Source organism: Bombus pyrosoma, linkage group LG5 (genome assembly GCF_014825855.1).
Source record: "Bombus pyrosoma isolate SC7728 linkage group LG5, ASM1482585v1, whole genome shotgun sequence".
Classification (NCBI taxonomy): domain Eukaryota; kingdom Metazoa; phylum Arthropoda; class Insecta; order Hymenoptera; family Apidae; genus Bombus; species Bombus pyrosoma.
Window position 1 is genome coordinate 949,818 of NC_057774.1, and position 17,788 is coordinate 967,605.

General features: G+C 42.9%; 1 protein-coding gene and 1 long non-coding RNA gene across 2 annotated transcripts in view; both read right to left on the reverse strand.

Annotated features, from left to right (window-relative positions):
• Nucleotides 1–107: 107 nt before the first annotated feature.
• LOC122568006 lies at nucleotides 108–3,235 on the reverse strand. Its single transcript, XR_006316945.1, has 3 exons — nucleotides 3,024–3,235; nucleotides 2,418–2,943; nucleotides 108–2,337 (listed from the first exon to the last, which is right to left on the reverse strand). It is a non-coding gene; the product is annotated as an uncharacterized LOC122568006 (long non-coding RNA).
• A 5,557-nt stretch (nucleotides 3,236–8,792) lies between these two features.
• The window catches only part of LOC122567934 (5'-3' exoribonuclease 2 homolog), a 32,257-nt gene continuing 23,261 nt past the window's right edge, over nucleotides 8,793–17,788 (reverse strand). The window contains exons 17-18 of the mRNA XM_043727108.1: nucleotides 10,314–10,534; nucleotides 8,793–10,061 (exon numbers count right to left, since the gene is read on the reverse strand). Coding sequence (XP_043583043.1) covers nucleotides 9,984–10,061; nucleotides 10,314–10,534 — 299 coding nt within the window. The 3' untranslated portion in view covers nucleotides 8,793–9,983. The remainder of the gene's footprint in view (nucleotides 10,062–10,313; nucleotides 10,535–17,788) is intronic.

Sequence of the window (17,788 nt, forward strand, 5' to 3'; positions counted from 1 at the left end):
AGAAGACACAAATTTAGGGAAAAAGTATGAATAAAATTCTAACAATTTCCAGGATTTCTAAAGATGCTTCATGGCAAATACTTCGTAGTCTGATTCACCTCTAAGAAACCTATATCATTTTTCATCGTTATCAACTTATCGTAGCACCCATCACGTACCATAGAATTAAGAAATGGAAAAGATATTTATACAATTCTCAGAAACTCGACCAATTATATGCTCCTCCACATGGAGAAATCAAAGCCCCAATCAAATCCAACAAACGATCCCGCACTTCTCCTATCCAACATTCTATCCAAGAGAGAAGAGGTTAAGAATGTTTCATTACATCTCCGACGATTTTTGATCATACCTGTTTCTCATGGTGCGGAACGAACCAGTCTTGCGACTAGTGCCATGGAAACACCCTTGCGCGAGCCAGCGCCGCGTGTTCCTGGCCTCGTAACGTCGTAACCCCCTTAGACTGCGACGGTGTAGCTCTACGATTATTAAGGTAAGCCGATCTCCTCGATAGGTGAAGGTTAATACCCGGTTATACGCGTAGAGAGGCGAAGCGACCGCCAGGAGTCGGACGCCTGTTATTGGATATTTGCTGAGGGTCTACAGCCGGGACTTAACCCCACGGGGGTAGGATTCCGGCGATTTATCAAGAGCACCGTGACTAATTGCTCCTGGAAGAGCGGATACAGGTACACGATGTGGCTGGCGTGCGTGCGCCCGCGCGCGCGCAATTTACCGGGTCAAAAGGGAAAGGTTGCACAGCAGAAAACTGTTTCCGACTTCCGCGGAGGAAGTGAGATTAATGAAAGCCGAGGGGAAACCGGCCGTATTCTTCGCTCTTTTTTTTCCTTTCCTGCTCCAACGGTTCGTCGTGATATTATGAAATTTCGCGAATTACTGCCACCACTGACGACGATGACCCTTCAACGATTTTGCGTTTCCATGTATTTCCTAGGTCGTGTGATCTTCCGTGGTGTAATTTGTAGATCTTCTGAGAGATCTAAAGCGAAGGACAATATATGTCCTGTTAATTGCATAATAATTGCATCGAATGCTTTTATTAAGACGATTAGATAGGACGTTTACGATTCTAACACTTACTACGACTCTGCAAACGCAGTACGTGTTGATATATCACTCCAACGAATGTGTCGTAGAAACATAAACTAAAACAGTTCCTAAAAGTAAAAAAGTTGACAAATTTAAGGAAGACAGCCAGCTTTTTTATTTAAATAGTTGTCATTGGAATCAAGTAATCGCGTCAACGATTATATCACAGCAAAGAACAGAAAAATGGAAGAAAAAGATAGTAGCACGCGTTCCACGCTCGATGCTGTCATCGCGCGCGTGTCGCCACTTTGTATGTGCATGTATGTATACGTGCGTGCGTCGCATGACATACGAGAGGTCCTGACGGTGACAGGCCTCTGCTTCTGGTGGTCACTCTTATACACTGGTATCCCATATCGCACCCCACACACCCCTCTCTTTCTCTCACTTCGCCCGCCATTATCATATTTATTAACTGCCGCTCGACGCTTATATCTACACCTATTCGCTGCCATTCCTATATAATATAATCTGTGCCAGTGACAGCAGCACGTGGCTCCAGCCTCCATCCGCTTTCCCTCACCACATTCACCCTCGCCCACTAAACCTCCAATCTCTATCTTCCTCGTTATTATTTCTCTCTTTCCCTCATCCTTCGACACTAGCGTTCTTATTAGCTGGACCATGGATTTGTTGCCGTAACTTGATACGATTAGCAGAACTGTCGGCTTTTTAGTCATTTCTGACAACTATTGTGGAATCTATAAAAGTACTTACGTATGTACAACTACGAAGTACTCAATATGTCTCTGTGATGTCAGTGATAATTTCTCAAAAAAGAATAAAAATTATATGCATATATTGCGTTAAAAGTGTTTCTATCCCATTGTTCTTTAAGTATACATTATGTCAAATCTTATAACTCATACCTAAAACGATGGAATGAACATTGAAGCTTCTGGTATTTAGCACTGTTTCTCAGGGAATGGCACGCGCAAGCTTCGTCTGCGCATTTCCTTCGGTCGATTGTAAATTCATGAAGGAGAAGGAAGTCGAATGCCCCACGTCAGAACCCCGTTCATGAATACCGGGCCGACGAAAACATAAGACGCGAACGCGAAGCAAGGGTGTCCTTAGCCTCGATGCTAATGTCGCCTTCCTCCCTTGATAGCTGCGAAATTCTAATGCATTGCAAAGGGTTGCCGGGCAAGTTCTTGACTAGTCATTCATAGGTTCCAATGGAAGAAAATCTCCCAAAGCCAACTAAAGGAAGCAATACACCAGTTGCTAAAATACAATGCACATTCAGACATTCATCAGGCTTAAAGTTCATCACGATGTTACTACATTTTAAATATTCTACTAACGTTTCCCGATATGTAGTATTCGTAACGTGTAATACGCACGTATACAAAGTTGAATAATAACTTTAATAAGATCCAACGAGTCGATTCAAGATTAGCTCTTGGTTACATGTAAGACATTCAAATTTCTCGAATGACGATCGACCGGCAGTAAAACTTTTTCCATCCTTTCGCGTTCCATCCAATTCCGAGTATCAATCAATCGGTCGTTTCTACAGCGTTTCCCTGGGCGCGTTATTGAATTGGAAATTTCCGGCCAGGGGACAAAGAGTCGATTTCATTTGAAATCATGCCGCGGATCTCATAGACTTCCATTCAAACAGGTAGAAATGCAGATTGCCGGCGACACAAAGCATTCCAGTCGGGATAACCGAACTGGATAACGGGTCCAGATATTGCTACTTGACTCCCTCGCCCTGCAGGTAATTGCTACGCCAGAATGCCTTTGCCATCCGTGCCGTCAGGGAATTTGCGATATTCCCTCGTTCACCGTATGTAAGATGTATCTATGTGCAGCCGATCGCGCCACCTGAAATGGATATTTCCTCGATGCATTATTAAATCCTGATATCGATCAAAAGGACGACGCGAGGCTCGATGAAATCATACCATATCATGGATAAACTTTCCCATCACGATAACTAAATAGTGCAACTATAGTGGAAGCTAAACATTGTAAATATGAGCAAAGTTTCCTCTGGTTTCTTCCATAGTCTGCCGTTTCTTCTATCGCCCAGCTCAAGAGATTCATCAAATACTTTTTCAATAAGAGAATCCGATCACGCGTTTGCTAAGCACGTATTTCCGTGGATTCATAGCAAACAAATATGTAAGTAACTTATGCGATTTCCACTTGCAGAGAATAATCTTCGGTAAAGAATGAATAAACTTGGCGCAAAACATGGCGCATGGAACTAATTACCAGTCGTGAAGGAATCGGGTATGCACGAAGAGAAAAAAGAAACTATCTACGATTTTAGCGTCAATTCTTCGTAACGTTTCGATATTTTGCGTTTGACACAGTGTCATAGCATGGAATAAGGTTCACTGAGATGGCTAGTAAAAAACATCGTAAGGCAAGGAGTTAAGAAACACCTGACGATAGTCGAGTGAAAGTATCGTTGTCGCTCGGTGCACTCGCGAGATTTGTTCTTCGTTGAAGCGCACTCTGTCAAGAGAGAAGACAGAAAATAAATGAAGAAAAAGACGAAGCGTGGTTTTGTTCGATTCTCGACATCGCAGTGTTCAATGTCGCGGCATAAGAAATCGTTTAGCCGGCGATCGGCCGAAGAAAACTCGGCAAAGCCTACTGTCTGTGACCCGTGTCCGACCGCGGGACGTCACAGTGTTACTCACACGACCCAGAAACCAACCACTTACGTGTATATATACGGCGGAAAACGCGTGTACGTTCCTGGCCGAGAGCAAAAATCGCGCGTTCGGAACGGTGGGGAAACGACTCCGCCTCTGGTACACCCTACCGCTTTGTGAACACGCCCCGTGGATACGCCCCTGGAGAAAAGCCGGTTGCGTGGGCGAGCTTGACCTCCAGAAGTAAATCGCTTGAAGACGATAGAAAATGTTTATCCGTGACAACCAGCTTTCTACCTACTGACCGAGACTTTCTTTTTCGCGCTCTTTTCTCTCTCAGTCCCTTAAACTTAAACTTACACATCGGAAAAAAGCTACGTCATTGACCATTGGTCAATCTTCGTTAGAGTCGTCTGGATTGCTCATTACGTCATTAAGATTATTGATCAACACGTACTTGTTAAGGAATTATCAGAAATATCAATGAATGGAAAACTTACAAATTTTGTCGTATGATTTTCCTTTCACCGTAGATGTCGTTGATTGGGAAGGTTGACCCTGTTGTTCGCTGCATTTGTTCTATTGATCGTGCGAACATTAACTCCGTCGTGACAATATGATATAGATATGTATGTACAATTTCATTAATAGAAGTTGTAGTACAGCTACCGGGTATACTTGGTCCGTTATTAATTTTCGATTCTTGCTCGTAAAGAACAAGGCTCACGCGGACTTGGCTCCCCGGACATACTCAACCAACGCCCGAAAAAACAGTTGCTGCGACACAAAAGCTTGACGCGACGTGTGTATAACGAGCACTTAAGCACTCAACAACAACGGTCGAACTCGAAAATGTCATAAGATGGCATTGTACAGGGAGACCACTCGTCGACCCGTTGGCGCGTACACGATGGTATATTGTTTATCGAGCAGAAGGTAGCACACGGGGTGCACGGGCAGCGCTTTTGTAAAAATTAAGCCCGCGCGCACTTTCGGTAGCCGTGACAGATACGCATATGCCTATCGGCTATTCGGTGAACTCTCAAGAGGTTATGTTCGAACGACGAAGGAAAATCGCGAAATCGGAAGTTCCCACACACGGCGAGGCCACCAGGGGCGAACCGTGCTAGCTGCGACTCAACGTTCTGCGCCCCACGACAGGGTGACGATATACCGGTGGCATTTGTCGTTCCTTTTTCCATACGAACGTATCGTTATTTCCGCGAGACTGGACAACCGAAGTCAAGGAGTCGACGTGACGCGAGTAGGGGGTCTGTTTCGCATGGGGGGTCAACCACGGAATCGCTAGCGCTTTGCAGGTGGACCCCTTGTCGGTAACTGGTACGGGACATTATCGACAGGCGGGTGCCCCGCGCGGGAAACCTCGCGGGGGGTCGCATCTCGTCACCTTCCTCCCTTTTCCTGTCCGACTGCTCACTCTACTGCAAACCGTCTTCGTCTTACGTTCTAACGTTTCTTAACCGTTGGGTGTTCGTGTTCGTAATTACTAAAGACTATATAATCAACACTTTTTACAATGTAAGATACCCAAATCTATATTTTTCTATAAGTCACTAGATTTGTATCTTATTGATCAAATTATTCCTAGATCAATTAAGTTTTCTTCGCGAAGCATAAAGATAGAATTTAAACGAATTCTCGAATACCAGTGGCTGAACTCCGTCAAAGCAACGATATTTTTATCGACGTGTACCAAGTAAGATTACAATTTCGTTTAGACACGAATTCACGAAGGATGTACGCGGACACAGGGCTAAAATCACGCCGAGGGATCCGGGCCTCGAGGTAGGGTAGCGATCGAGCACTTGAGCACGAGCTGAGAAGAAATGCGGGGAGAACAATGGACTAGAGGTAACCAGGAGCCGGTGCTGCGTCATCCCGGTGTCTGAGCCCGTCTCCACCGACGCGGTAACGAGGTGCACGTCAAGCAAAGAGCTCACCTTCCTGCGATCCGTCACGAAAACCGACCACCCACGGTTCTTTCCAAGCAAGATCGTGTTACCTCGCACAATTCTCATCGTTGACGAATTTCAAGATAATCTACGCCCCACGACTGGTAGACGTTAATTAAAGATAAATGTCACATCATCGATCGAACAACATCTCGAGACTCAACTATCGCAATAGGTACATTGATATTCTCTTATTTCCTATATCAAATCAGAGATGGCTCTTTGACGTGCATCCATATGAAGTGCATATCCCATGGGTAAGAAGAAAATCGGTAGGTTAATGCACGATTTTTAATCCTTCTTGAGTTTTATTAACTTCCGTTCGTTCGTAGAAGAGAGACTCCAGAGCATACACAAAAATTTATTCGCAGCTGCTTGATCTTTCCGCGTGGTTTCGCGCCGCACAAGCGACCGTACACACTCGGCCAATGCGTACTTATCAAATGCAGGCGGCATAGTTGGTACGAAACGAGAAGGAGAACGATACATATATAGGTACACGATACGTACAAACGGGAAAAGGACAGGGTAGGGCAGATCACGCGAAACCAAGCGAGATGAGAGAGAAGAACGAAACGGGAAAGAGAGTGGCGTATACTTGGCTACTTGGCATTTACATCCGCCATCCATTTTGCACGCCGGTACTTCAGTCCCTATTCTTTACCTTTAGGTGCCTGCACCCATGTACGAATATACAGAAATGCGCGCGCGCTCGATTGCACGTACACACCGACAGAGCGTCCAACGTATGTCACGTACATTAACACGGATTGCTGCGTTTTTATGTTGCCCGAGAGCAATGCGTGGCGTACACCATGGCGGGAGAGTGCGTAAGAGAATGCCGGCTACCAGGGGAAAGAAAGGAGGAAGAATCGAGAGGAGAAGAAGCATAGAGAAGAAAAAGGGAAAGAAAAAAACCGAGGAAGGGAGAGAGAACGAAGGGAGAAGAGAACTCGGATGTGCCGTGAAGCAGAGTCGTGTGAGGCGAGGGCGCACCTGGACCTTCTTCTCCATGGGCGTACAAGGGCTCTCACTGCCTTCCACTCCACGATTCAACCACCCAACGGACTGCCTCCAGTTATGTGCACCAAAGTTTCTTCTTTCTTTGTTTTCGCCTTTTTCTTTCTCTCTTTCGCCTGGATCCTTTCTCTCTGTCTCTTTTCCTCCTTCATTTTTTGTCGTTGTTTTTATGTTTTCTCTTTTTCTCAGCCGCATAGATCGCACGAGTGCATTGGAATCTACGTCCGCCGACACAAACGCGTTTTACATCGGCTTTACCAGAGAGAACGACGCTTGGTATTTTGTAAAAACACTGTACTTCTCCGGTGTTACATAAAAAACGAGAAAGAGAGAGAGAGAGAGAATGGAGAATGGTTTGGAAGAAACAATACATTTTGGAGAATCGCAGAGACGAATTCGGAAATCGCAGAAAAGGATATTAAATTTTGAACGGTTGGCTAATATTCAAATTTCGTTTTTCGCCGACCTTTGTGTTTTTTACTTTCTGAGAATATGCCTTGGAATTTCACGTCCGTGTAAAAAACAAAGAATTGGTAAAGCAAGCATCTTAAATAAAACGCCTAGGATATGCTTAAATTAAATTATGCTTTTCTTTGGGATCGGCACGGCATCGAAAGAAAAGCGGCACGAGTGTTGTCCGAGCGAATCCGAATCGAGGTAGTAGGAAATGCTTGGAGACTCGTACATCCGTATGGAAAGTGTAGAGTGAACGCATTACATGCAAGCGACGACTCGTACTCGATGAAGATGTAAGGGCCGCATTGTGTCCTGCACCGTCGAGAGAACTCGAGAATTGTGCCCTCGCCTCACATATGCGATGTGTACATATGCGGAGAGAGGAAGAGAGAGAAACCGGGAACCGCAACTACTAACGTAGGGTAGATCTCGCCGCGGATAGTGCTTTATTTCATCAAAGGGACAACAAGGAAGCCGAGATAACGCCGCATGCTTCACAGAAAGGAGTACTTCGAAATGGAGGAGTATGCGCAGCACGCACGACGTGGCTCGATCATCCATAATCGTGTGCAGACGCAATAACCGAGCTTGAGATACATCCTTCGCAAAATTCCTCAAAGAGGAACACTATATTCTGTCGAGGAACATCGATGGAAGTGACTTTCGTAGGTTTGAAAGGAACTAGAATTCTTGCTGAAAGAATAGTTGAACTTGCTATTGAAAATAGTCTCTACTCGCAAAGTTCTAATTAGACGTTAAGAAAGATAAGTTAGGAATAATTATTGCTAGTAAAGTCTGACTATAGAAAGTTATAACTATGTCGAATAGGGGAGTGGATGAAGGAATTATAGGAGCAATGAAACAATGTGAGAAGCTGGGGCCGAAAGGGTTGTTTACTCTTACTCATGCGGGTTATCGGAAGTGTCGGCTTGGATCGCTGAACGATCGGAGGATTTTATGCGGGCACTGCAAATTAAATAGGCTATGCAGAACACAATACTCTGCCCATTATAGTGTTTATGGCAAATTCTTCGATATATGCATGTCGTACAAATATTTTCTTAGAACTGTTACGTTTGCTTTAAAGCGAATATTTACCACAAAAAGGTTAGGATAAAAATTTATCTTTCTTATATTATATAAATAGACATAGGCGTTACCTTTAACATCGACACATCAGCCAAGATCATATAGATTCGTAAAATTTGTCTGACTAAAGAGATCGACCGTCTCCGGTTCCGATGAAACGGTTCTACAACATGGGTTCCAGATTTCAGGGTGACGATAGAGAGCCAGTGAGAGTGAGAGAGAAAGGGAGAGAGAACAAGAACGTTGCTCGCTATTGTTTTCTCGAGTGGCGCTCGCTGGTTCAATGCTCGCCCGCTCTGGTAGACCGGTACCAGATGTACCCGGACCGCCTGGTTTCAACCGTGATATCACATCACCCCATTCGTCACGATTACGCCTTTCAGCATCCCAAAATGTTTTTCATTTTTCGCATCAAAGCTAACATCTTACAAATTTCTAATGATAATAACTGAATTTTTGGTTTTAGAAAGGATTGGTCGAAAGGATTTCTGGACATGCAGTCGTATCAGGAAATTCAACAAAGAAGATATTTAACCAACACTAAATCATATATATATTTTTTTTCTTCAAGTAAATACAATATAAAAGTCACCACATGTGATGTGCAAGATATCATAATGAAAAGGTTCTACGTATTTTCTTCGCTTAGTTGTATATCAACGATATGTACGAACAACGGGTACGCGGTGCAATCTGTGCAAGCTGTGGTGTAAAGAGAAAGAAGAAATCTATCAAATAGAATTACAATTTTTTAAAACAAAGTTATTCATCACAATGCTATCCCGTGTAAAAATATTTCTCAATTTCTTCGATATTATTATCTCTTTGTTTGTCAAAATAGCCTCGGTATTTTGGTTAGGACGAGATCTAAAGAAAATGAACGAACAGTGCTGTTTCAGCAAATATTTTGTATTATAATCAATGATTACATATATACTATTGTGATTCAAAAAATATGTGATTCATATTTGATGAATCTTTCGATGAACGATCTTTATCGAAATTTACGTTAAAATCCTTATCAGAGTTAATTCATTCACCGGTGTATCTTGAACTTTTTCGTAACAAAAAAGAACTAAATTGCGCTGATTATCAACAATCGCACGAGCTGTGTTCCGACATAATATGATTACTCGAGTTTTGATTGTACAATGAAATTTCTGTTAACAAATTGTGCTCGCTTACAGATTGCTCCTTCTACTTCTATTAAAAGTTACGCAGTCGAAGCGCAATCTTTAGCGATTATTTAATATTATACATTTCTTTTTTTCTTTTCTTCGTGTGCTTACGCTGGAGTTCACATGAAATTACAGTTGATACGTCTTTACGTCCCTAAGTCGTAAATAATAATCGTCATCACAGATTATATTATGCGTTTACTATATACCTTGCTATTAAAAAGGAATTATATTAATTGTATAAATGCTATGTAGGTGATAATACTCTGCGTTGATCGCCACCTCCGTGAATTTTTTCATAGAAACGAATTCTGGAATGAAGTCAACGTATTACATATTCATCATATCATCATTTATACCTAAATTTATGGACATCTAGTAAAGAAAGAGCAACGCAATCGCATGTCCGCGATGAAATAAATTCCTGGGCTTAAGCATATTTCCACGATTCTAAATGATTACAACGAAACGTGAATTTCTTATAAAACTAAATTACAAATCTGTGATGACGTTGATCGATCGTAAGTGAACAAAGTAAAAGTCTACATCGATCGTCCCCACCCTCCTCCCCTGTTTGCCCCACTTCCACCACTATTCCCTTGGTAGTTAGAAGAATAATTCTAGAACATTATAAAAAAACGTGATTAGTTGTTGATCATACCTTTGCATCATTCTGTTAAATCGTGATGGGCGTATTCTTCAATCTCTTCTACTTAGTTTCTTATGAATCTTTTAATTGAAATGAAATTCATTTAATTCGAATATTATCAAGAAAGATGCATTTTCGAACAGTGAAATGTTTCTAGATTCATTAATCAATCGCTCCATCATTTCCAGGGATAACCATTAACATTGAAATATTAAAATCTTACCCGTTGCTGATTGTACTGCGAGCCATAACTGTTGTACTGTGGATTGTGGTAATTGTTTCGCCCGTACTGTTGGGCGCCGTAATTATTTCTTTGCTGGTACTCCGAATACTGCTGATAATTATGGGGCGTGCCGTAACCCCTCGCCCATGGACCAGGCATCATTGCAAACTGGCTGGATCCAGCACTCTCGTATCTTCCTTGATAGTCTGTACTCCGGTAACCTGAACAGTGAATCAAATAACAAGTAGTTAGTTTTAGAATATAATAGACAATGAATTAAAAGCCAGACACTCCTCGTTCCAGGTCAGAACGTACAGAATTTCTACAAAATGGACATCGAACAACTTCAAAACTCCTGATTGCTCCAGTCAATGAACCTGTGCGTCAACAGGAAAGCGTAACCATACAAATAAATCCAAATCGAGCATCTTCGTCTATCATCGACACGGAAAATAAAAGAGGAAACGTACGCTCCTGACAGAGGCACGATATTCGCGTAGGTGAAAGGGTCCGGAGCGTGGCGGCGCGTGTCCCATGTTCCCTCGAATAATATGTAAACGCGCGTGCATAGCCACGGCTAACACGGAAGGCAAGAACAGAACGGCGAGGGCTAAGTATTCGTCAGCATCACGAAACGTCATAATGGAGGCTCGATGCTAATAACGGATTTTCGAAAGGGCAATGCGCTTGGTGTAGGCGCGTGCCTCGCCCTGGCGAGTGCATCAGCGTACAGGAAAATCAGGCACGCACCCTGCATCGTATACCAGAGTGAATGAGTACCAGAGCGAGTGAAGAAAAAGAGAAGGAAGGATAGGCCCCGGTTATACACGAATCGTGTCGTTTCAACTGCCTGTTCACGGCAGGAAGCCGTCGAATCCTCGCGCTGTTGCACGCCCACGTAAACACGACTGCCACGGAGAGACAGAAAAAATTGAAGGTATACGATATAATGACGACGCTGACAAAAGAACAAAACGGTTACGAGCGACCCCCCGCCCCCTCTTTTCTACTAACTACTCGCCCGGCCCCATCTTTGACTCCCGTTGAATATTTATAACTCGGTTTCGAATCGCGATATCATGCTTTTTACGGTAGTCAAGGGGGAGTACGAAATAAGAGCGGTGCCGCGAAAGCATTGAAAAAAGAAGCGAGAGAGAGGAGGGGGGACCAACGGCCCGTTTTGTTTGATGTATCGTGATGAGTGGAAATCAATTTTAATTGAATTGATTATAAGCTACCCGCGGAGGAGCTGTGCAGCCGTCGATGAAACGTGGTTGACTGTGTACCCCATGGTCGATGGGTCGCATCGTGCAAGTATCATTTGAACGTTCCGCGACTTGGCAGACTCACGTAACGTTCCGGTAATGAAGTTCGAGGATTTCGTATTCATGTATTCCACGTGCGAGCGTCACTCGTTGTCTGCTATGAATGTATTTAACCAACGGACCATCGATCCACTTATTCTGGTTAAAGACTGTTTCTCGGAACTGTCCATGATTAAACCGTTCAACTGGAAAGCACTACCTTCCGTAAGACTCTCGCGCAACTTGTTATTTAGTGTATCGATCTTTAGATAAAACTTAAAATTTGTGTATCGCGTAATGTATAATCCTCAATTTTCGTTTCAACGTATCGGCTCAGCCACTATTAAATAATGAATGATACAAATATAGTTCAGACGTGATGACTACTTGGGAATGTGTGATTATTTCAACTCTATCGTTTGGGATGACGATCTATTGAATCTTGACCCTAATGATGCTGGTTTCTTTCTTATATACGTAGCCACTTATATTATGTCATATATATTCGTAAAAAGAATATATAAAATGAATAATACCTTAGATGATTTTCGTCTGATCCGATTGAAGTCATTCATCAGAAGAAGAAAAGCTCATCGTATTCGTAAACGTACAAATCGGTATAAAGATTATCTTGTTTGTTCCGTATACTTCGTATCGAAGATTATTACTAGAGCTATTATTACTGGAGCTTTGTCAATAATTAACGGCAATCTCTTGGAATCCTTAGCGATATGTTTCCGGATAATGATTCTATCATTAGAGTCAGTGATATCCAATAAATTGTCGATTCTTCTTGCGTCGTATTTCACACTGGTCTATGCTTCTCCACTTGTTGTCTGTTCACACTTTTCCTTTAATCGTTGCATACACCTATCCAACTTTGGTATCGGTATTGAGGATATTTTTACTATTTGTGATCCTAAAATATCGGAAGGTGCTGGCGGTATCGCCTCAATTTTGTTCAAGTGTTGCAGCTTTATGCTTTCTCGCGTGATATGGTTAATCTTCGATTGTTCTTTTCCCGATGCATGGTAAACTTTCTTAACGCAATATGAATTTGGTAATTTCGTGCATTGGTGCGTGGTTAACGGCGTATCATTGAGTTATGATAAGTGTTTTCTCATGAGATCTTCGCGGAATCGGTTGGATATGTGATTTGGGTGACCTTATCACGCTCCTCGTTTACTTCGTCTCTCACATTCAGGGAGTCTGTTAGGAAGCTATAAAGGCAACGGTTTTCTTAGATGATGCACAGCGAAATTTACATACTCTAACACCTTTCGGCTGCTGTACCGCATATTGGTCGAATCTTGCTTAGAATACAATGTTCAACATCGCGCTGCCTTAAGTTTGCTGCATGCAGTATAGAAGATGGCAATCGCTGATCATAACCATTACCATATTAACTATTATCACGAATAGGCTTAACTTTGTTGTTGTCCGCAGCCCATTAAGACCCTCGTAACCCTTTTCTGGTACAGAGATACATTTCAACTTGTTTATCTGTGACCCTATTAACCGGATATGCGAAGCTGCGATTTTTTTCAGTAATGATTTGAACATGTCCACTATTTATCTATTTTTTCTGTTTTCTATCTATTTTTCTAAACTGCAGAATTATTCATTATATACTATCAGTTTGTATTCTAGCCGGAATACTTTCCTGTACGATAAATAAATAAATAATATTAATTGAGATATGACAAAAGCTAGCTAAAGAATATATGTTAATTCTATTATAATATGTTACAGAGTAAATTATCCTTGGAGCTCTGTTCGCTGGACAATCACTTGAGTGACTTTTCCTGTGAGTAGCAGCCATTCTCTAATCAATGTCAACTACTTTGTATAATTCGTTTTTATACCATTAGATAACTATTTGCAGATCTGTAAACGAACACTCTTCGTCAAAGATTAGCCAACCTCTCATCATTTTAAGAAATTATCATCGAAATGCTCAAACCCTGCAACAAAGATCCCCCTTCTCTCCATAGTCTCAGGACCTGATCCAGTCTAGAGAGACTATCAGTGACGCATGATAATCGTATAGTTTGGTTCAATCGAGCTCGTAATAGGAGGCGGCAAATACCGTCAATATTATGGAGGGTTGAACAGGATGGTCCCGTAGATTTCTAGCCTAACAGTTACAGAGTCCCTACACTGTGTCTATTTCCAGCAGCTCGACGACCGCTTTCTCTCGCTCTCTGCGGCAACAATAACATCCCCTGTGGATTCCAGCCCCGGGAACGTGGTTCGATGGGCCCCCACGGTAATCCTCACCCTCGCCGAAAAAAGAGCCAAGGGGGAGGAGGGTTTAACAGTTTACACGTCGGATCATCCCTCGTTATTGTTGCGTTTATGATAATAGCAGCCGACTAGCACGCATGCAGCCCCGGCTAACCGCTTCAACCCTATCCCGAGGGTCGCGATCGTTGCCACGCTCAGGTATTTAATTAGACGGCTCTATGCTGAATTTCGCCACGGGTATTAATTTCTCTGTTTCCATAGGAGCCACGTTTGCTTCTTCGATTGATACGCCAAGATTCTTTCTTCGAATCGCATAAATATAACGATGCTGAAATTCGAGTTTTCGATAGACATCGAAGTAACTGGATCACTCCTGGATTTATGAGACGAAACCTCTAATTCGTACAATCTAACTTCGGTGATCGTACACAGACACAGACTGGACGCTACTTGCAAGAAAGAAATTATTTTGGAAGAGACTGTGATACCGGAGTGGTTCGATAAATCTTTTGTTATTAACAACCAATGATACCTCAAATATTATCATGTTTCAGGTAAAGCGTTAAAAATATACAAGACGGTAGACGTCGTCTATATTGAAATCCCCAAACAATATCATCTGAATCTCTACAATGTTTCATCGCCGACACCGTTCTTCATGCCAGAAACAACAGGAGAATCCACGTATGGCTGATGATTTAATTGGGAAGTCGTGGTCACCGAGGAAAAAATGATTTTCCGATGTTAAAATGGCGGACAATTAATTATAAAATGAAGGCTCCGCCTGCTCGACGCGAACCCCGCGAAATTGTATTGGAAAGCAGACGGGAAAGCGACAGGGCGAGGGGGAAGAGGAAGAAGGGAGAGAAAGAGAGGGAGATACGTTCATACGTAGATAGTATATGCACTGTGTGTTGCCTATCCGCCATGGGTATTGGATTGGATTGGATCGCCGCGTCAGCAATACAAACACTCGAAGCCTCGATGTGGGTCGGCCTCTCCCGTTCCTGTTTCAAACTGAAATTACACTTTCCCGACCGACCCCGTCGTTCCCCGAAACCCCCCTCAACTATCTAGCCCCATAATTTCCCTTCTCGTTGTCGTTTTTCGTTCGTCGTATCAACAGTGTCGAAGATTTTGCCAAAGTTTTCCGCTAAAACGGAATCTATCGTTCACAGTTCCCATAGAAACGCAACTGGAACTTTCAACTGAAAATCCGTTAGCTACAATTTTACGCTCTAGCACCCTGAACTATAATCTTCCTTACAACAAAGAGATCCGGGATGGAGCCTTAAATATTTGATCTCTCGCGCAATGACAAGATTCAAAGTAAAATTCTGGAACTCTGACCCAACTAGTAACGAAAATAGTGGATAATTGTTTGGCGAAATTTCGTATTCCGCTCTTTCACTGTCCTCGACAAGTTCGATAGAACATATATAGTTTGAATATCGCGATTTTGCGCATCGTGAAAGATATGGACGGAATCTTGATTGCAGGTGACGCGGCGTGTAAACCGGAGAGATGATTTTCGCAGGCGACGAATCAGAGGCGACTGGTTACCCGGCGTTTTCGTTCGAAGAATTAGAAATTAAAGGCGTGCCAGTGAATTCGAGGCGCGTATAAATTTTCTCTCCCGCGGATGAAAGTGAAAAAGACTTGTGCGGCCGCGGCACGGAAATCGAAACCCTTTAGCCTCCGCTTTCCTCTAGAGGCGAGACCAACCGACTAACTCGAATGAAATGGCACCAGTGCTGGTAAGAGACACTTCGTACACGCTCCTGCTGGCGTGTATCGGAGCACGAAAAAAAAAAGAAAGAAAGAAAGAAGAAGAGAAAGAAAAAGAGATAGAGAAAGAGCGAGAAGACAGACGAAGAGGAAGCAGAAGACGCTTATTTAGCTTTAGCTTACCTTCTACTTACACGTGCTATACAATGTTTACCTACACCCACCTAACCCAACTGCTTGAGAGGAATAATGTTTGCGTAAGAAGAACGGATAGCGATTTCGATATTTAAAAAGAAAAAGGGAAAACGGGACGGTCAAGGTTGACGTATTGGCAACTTTCGAATCGGGATAGATCTCGAAGGCATATGATAAATAGAATTTGGAATGGAAGAAAGTTACTGAATAGTAGGTGAAACCTAAAATACGTTGTATAACTAATACTAAAGCAAATATCAAATGGTAAACTACAAGAATCTTTTTTCGAATTGAAGGCTCAAGTGCAACGTCAAGATATTGACAGCCCAGTCTACAGCGAGCCAAATTTAACAGGGATAATAGCAAGTTATATCTCCTCTAATTAACAACGTATCCAGCAATCAGCTCCATCAGAATCTCTAACGAGCACCAAGAACTCACGTCTCCACGTAACATCATCTCCGGCCTCCAAACAACAGAGTCTCGACATCAAAGTGGTCATAATTTCGGCGCTCCTCCGTCACTTGTCTCAAGACATCTCGCAAGAGAGAAGGGTACAACAAAATAAAAAACAGAGGGAAAGAGAAGAAGGAAGGTGGGAGATGTTCCATCCGAATGTGGCGCAACTACCTGACGACAAGAACAATGAAGGAGTAAAGAGCGTGCGTTCCCCATCGTGGCTGGTAGCCGTGTACAAGATGGCGCCAGGCAGGCCAGAGTACCACTCGGGCGATTTCCGGTGGCTTTGTTCCGCGTACCACTCGTACACGGGGTGTATTCGATGAAACTCGAGGCTTAAAGGCGCGTTTTTCAGCCACGCTACCAGCTTACGTGCGTGCGCGCGAGATATAAAGAGGTTTTTCTTCTATGAAGCCAGTTAGCCAACGAACCGGTAATTCCTCCGACCGCTTTCTTCCTTCTTCTCTTTTTCTGTATATGGTCCTCTCCGTTGCCTCCTTCAGCTTCCTCTTTTCTCGCCGGTACCTCTCTCGCGTGCTGGCGATTTCAATTTCTTCCCCTCCTCATCCTCCTTCTTCTTCTTCTTCTTCTTCTTCTTCTTCTCCGTCCTTTTCCTTCCTTTTTTCCGTTCTTTCGTCATGGTTCTTCCCTTTCTTCTTCCGCCCTTTGCCGTTTGCACGCATTCATTCTCGCCTTTGCCAGAGCCGTGGAAAAGAAGAAACGAGCCGGGTGCAACTCAAGATTTCCCCTACCCCACGCCCCCTGGCCTTCTACCCTCTTCCTCTTTTTCTCTTAGCGTTTTCCTGTTCCTCTTTTTTAGTCGTCGGTAATGGAGGCCCTCGAACGCCGGCCCTTCTAGCGCCTCGACGAGCCTGCCTGCCTGCCTCGGCGAAACGAAACGAAACGAAACGAGAAAGGAGACACGTTTACCCCTTCCCCCTTCTGCGAACGACTTTTACTTTCTTCCTCTCTTCGTGGTTCAACTCCGTTTCCCTGTTTCTGTCGACCGCGGTGATTCACACGAGAGGAAAATATGTACAACCTTCTCCTCTCTCTTTCGCTAGGCAAACCAGCTACCGTCGTTGCTGGTTCACCCATCGACGTATAGCTCTTTTTAGGGTTAATTTGTGTATCAAAGTTATCGTATCGTATATCGTTTTATAGCCATCAGGGAATTTCCCAATATTTTATAAGATAATTTCAGAATTATTCTATCCAGAATTGTTAAACCTTTTGGAAGTCGAACTGATCAACTTTCCTTTTTTTTTGATATTATTGAAATTAGTAAGTTTCAAGATAAATTAAAAAACATAATGTTTGTAACATTATTTTTCATCGCTCCTTGTAACTTTCGAATTTGTGGAGTAGATCAATGAACTTCCAATTCATTTATCGATAGCCATTTTTTGTATTGTACAATACTCGTTAATTGTCGTAATTTTTGATATTTTACGAAATAGTCGTAGAATTTTACGATTATCGAAATTCACATTGACGAAATCTGCATCGTGATTTGGAACGTTTTATAGCGCGTCCATCGAT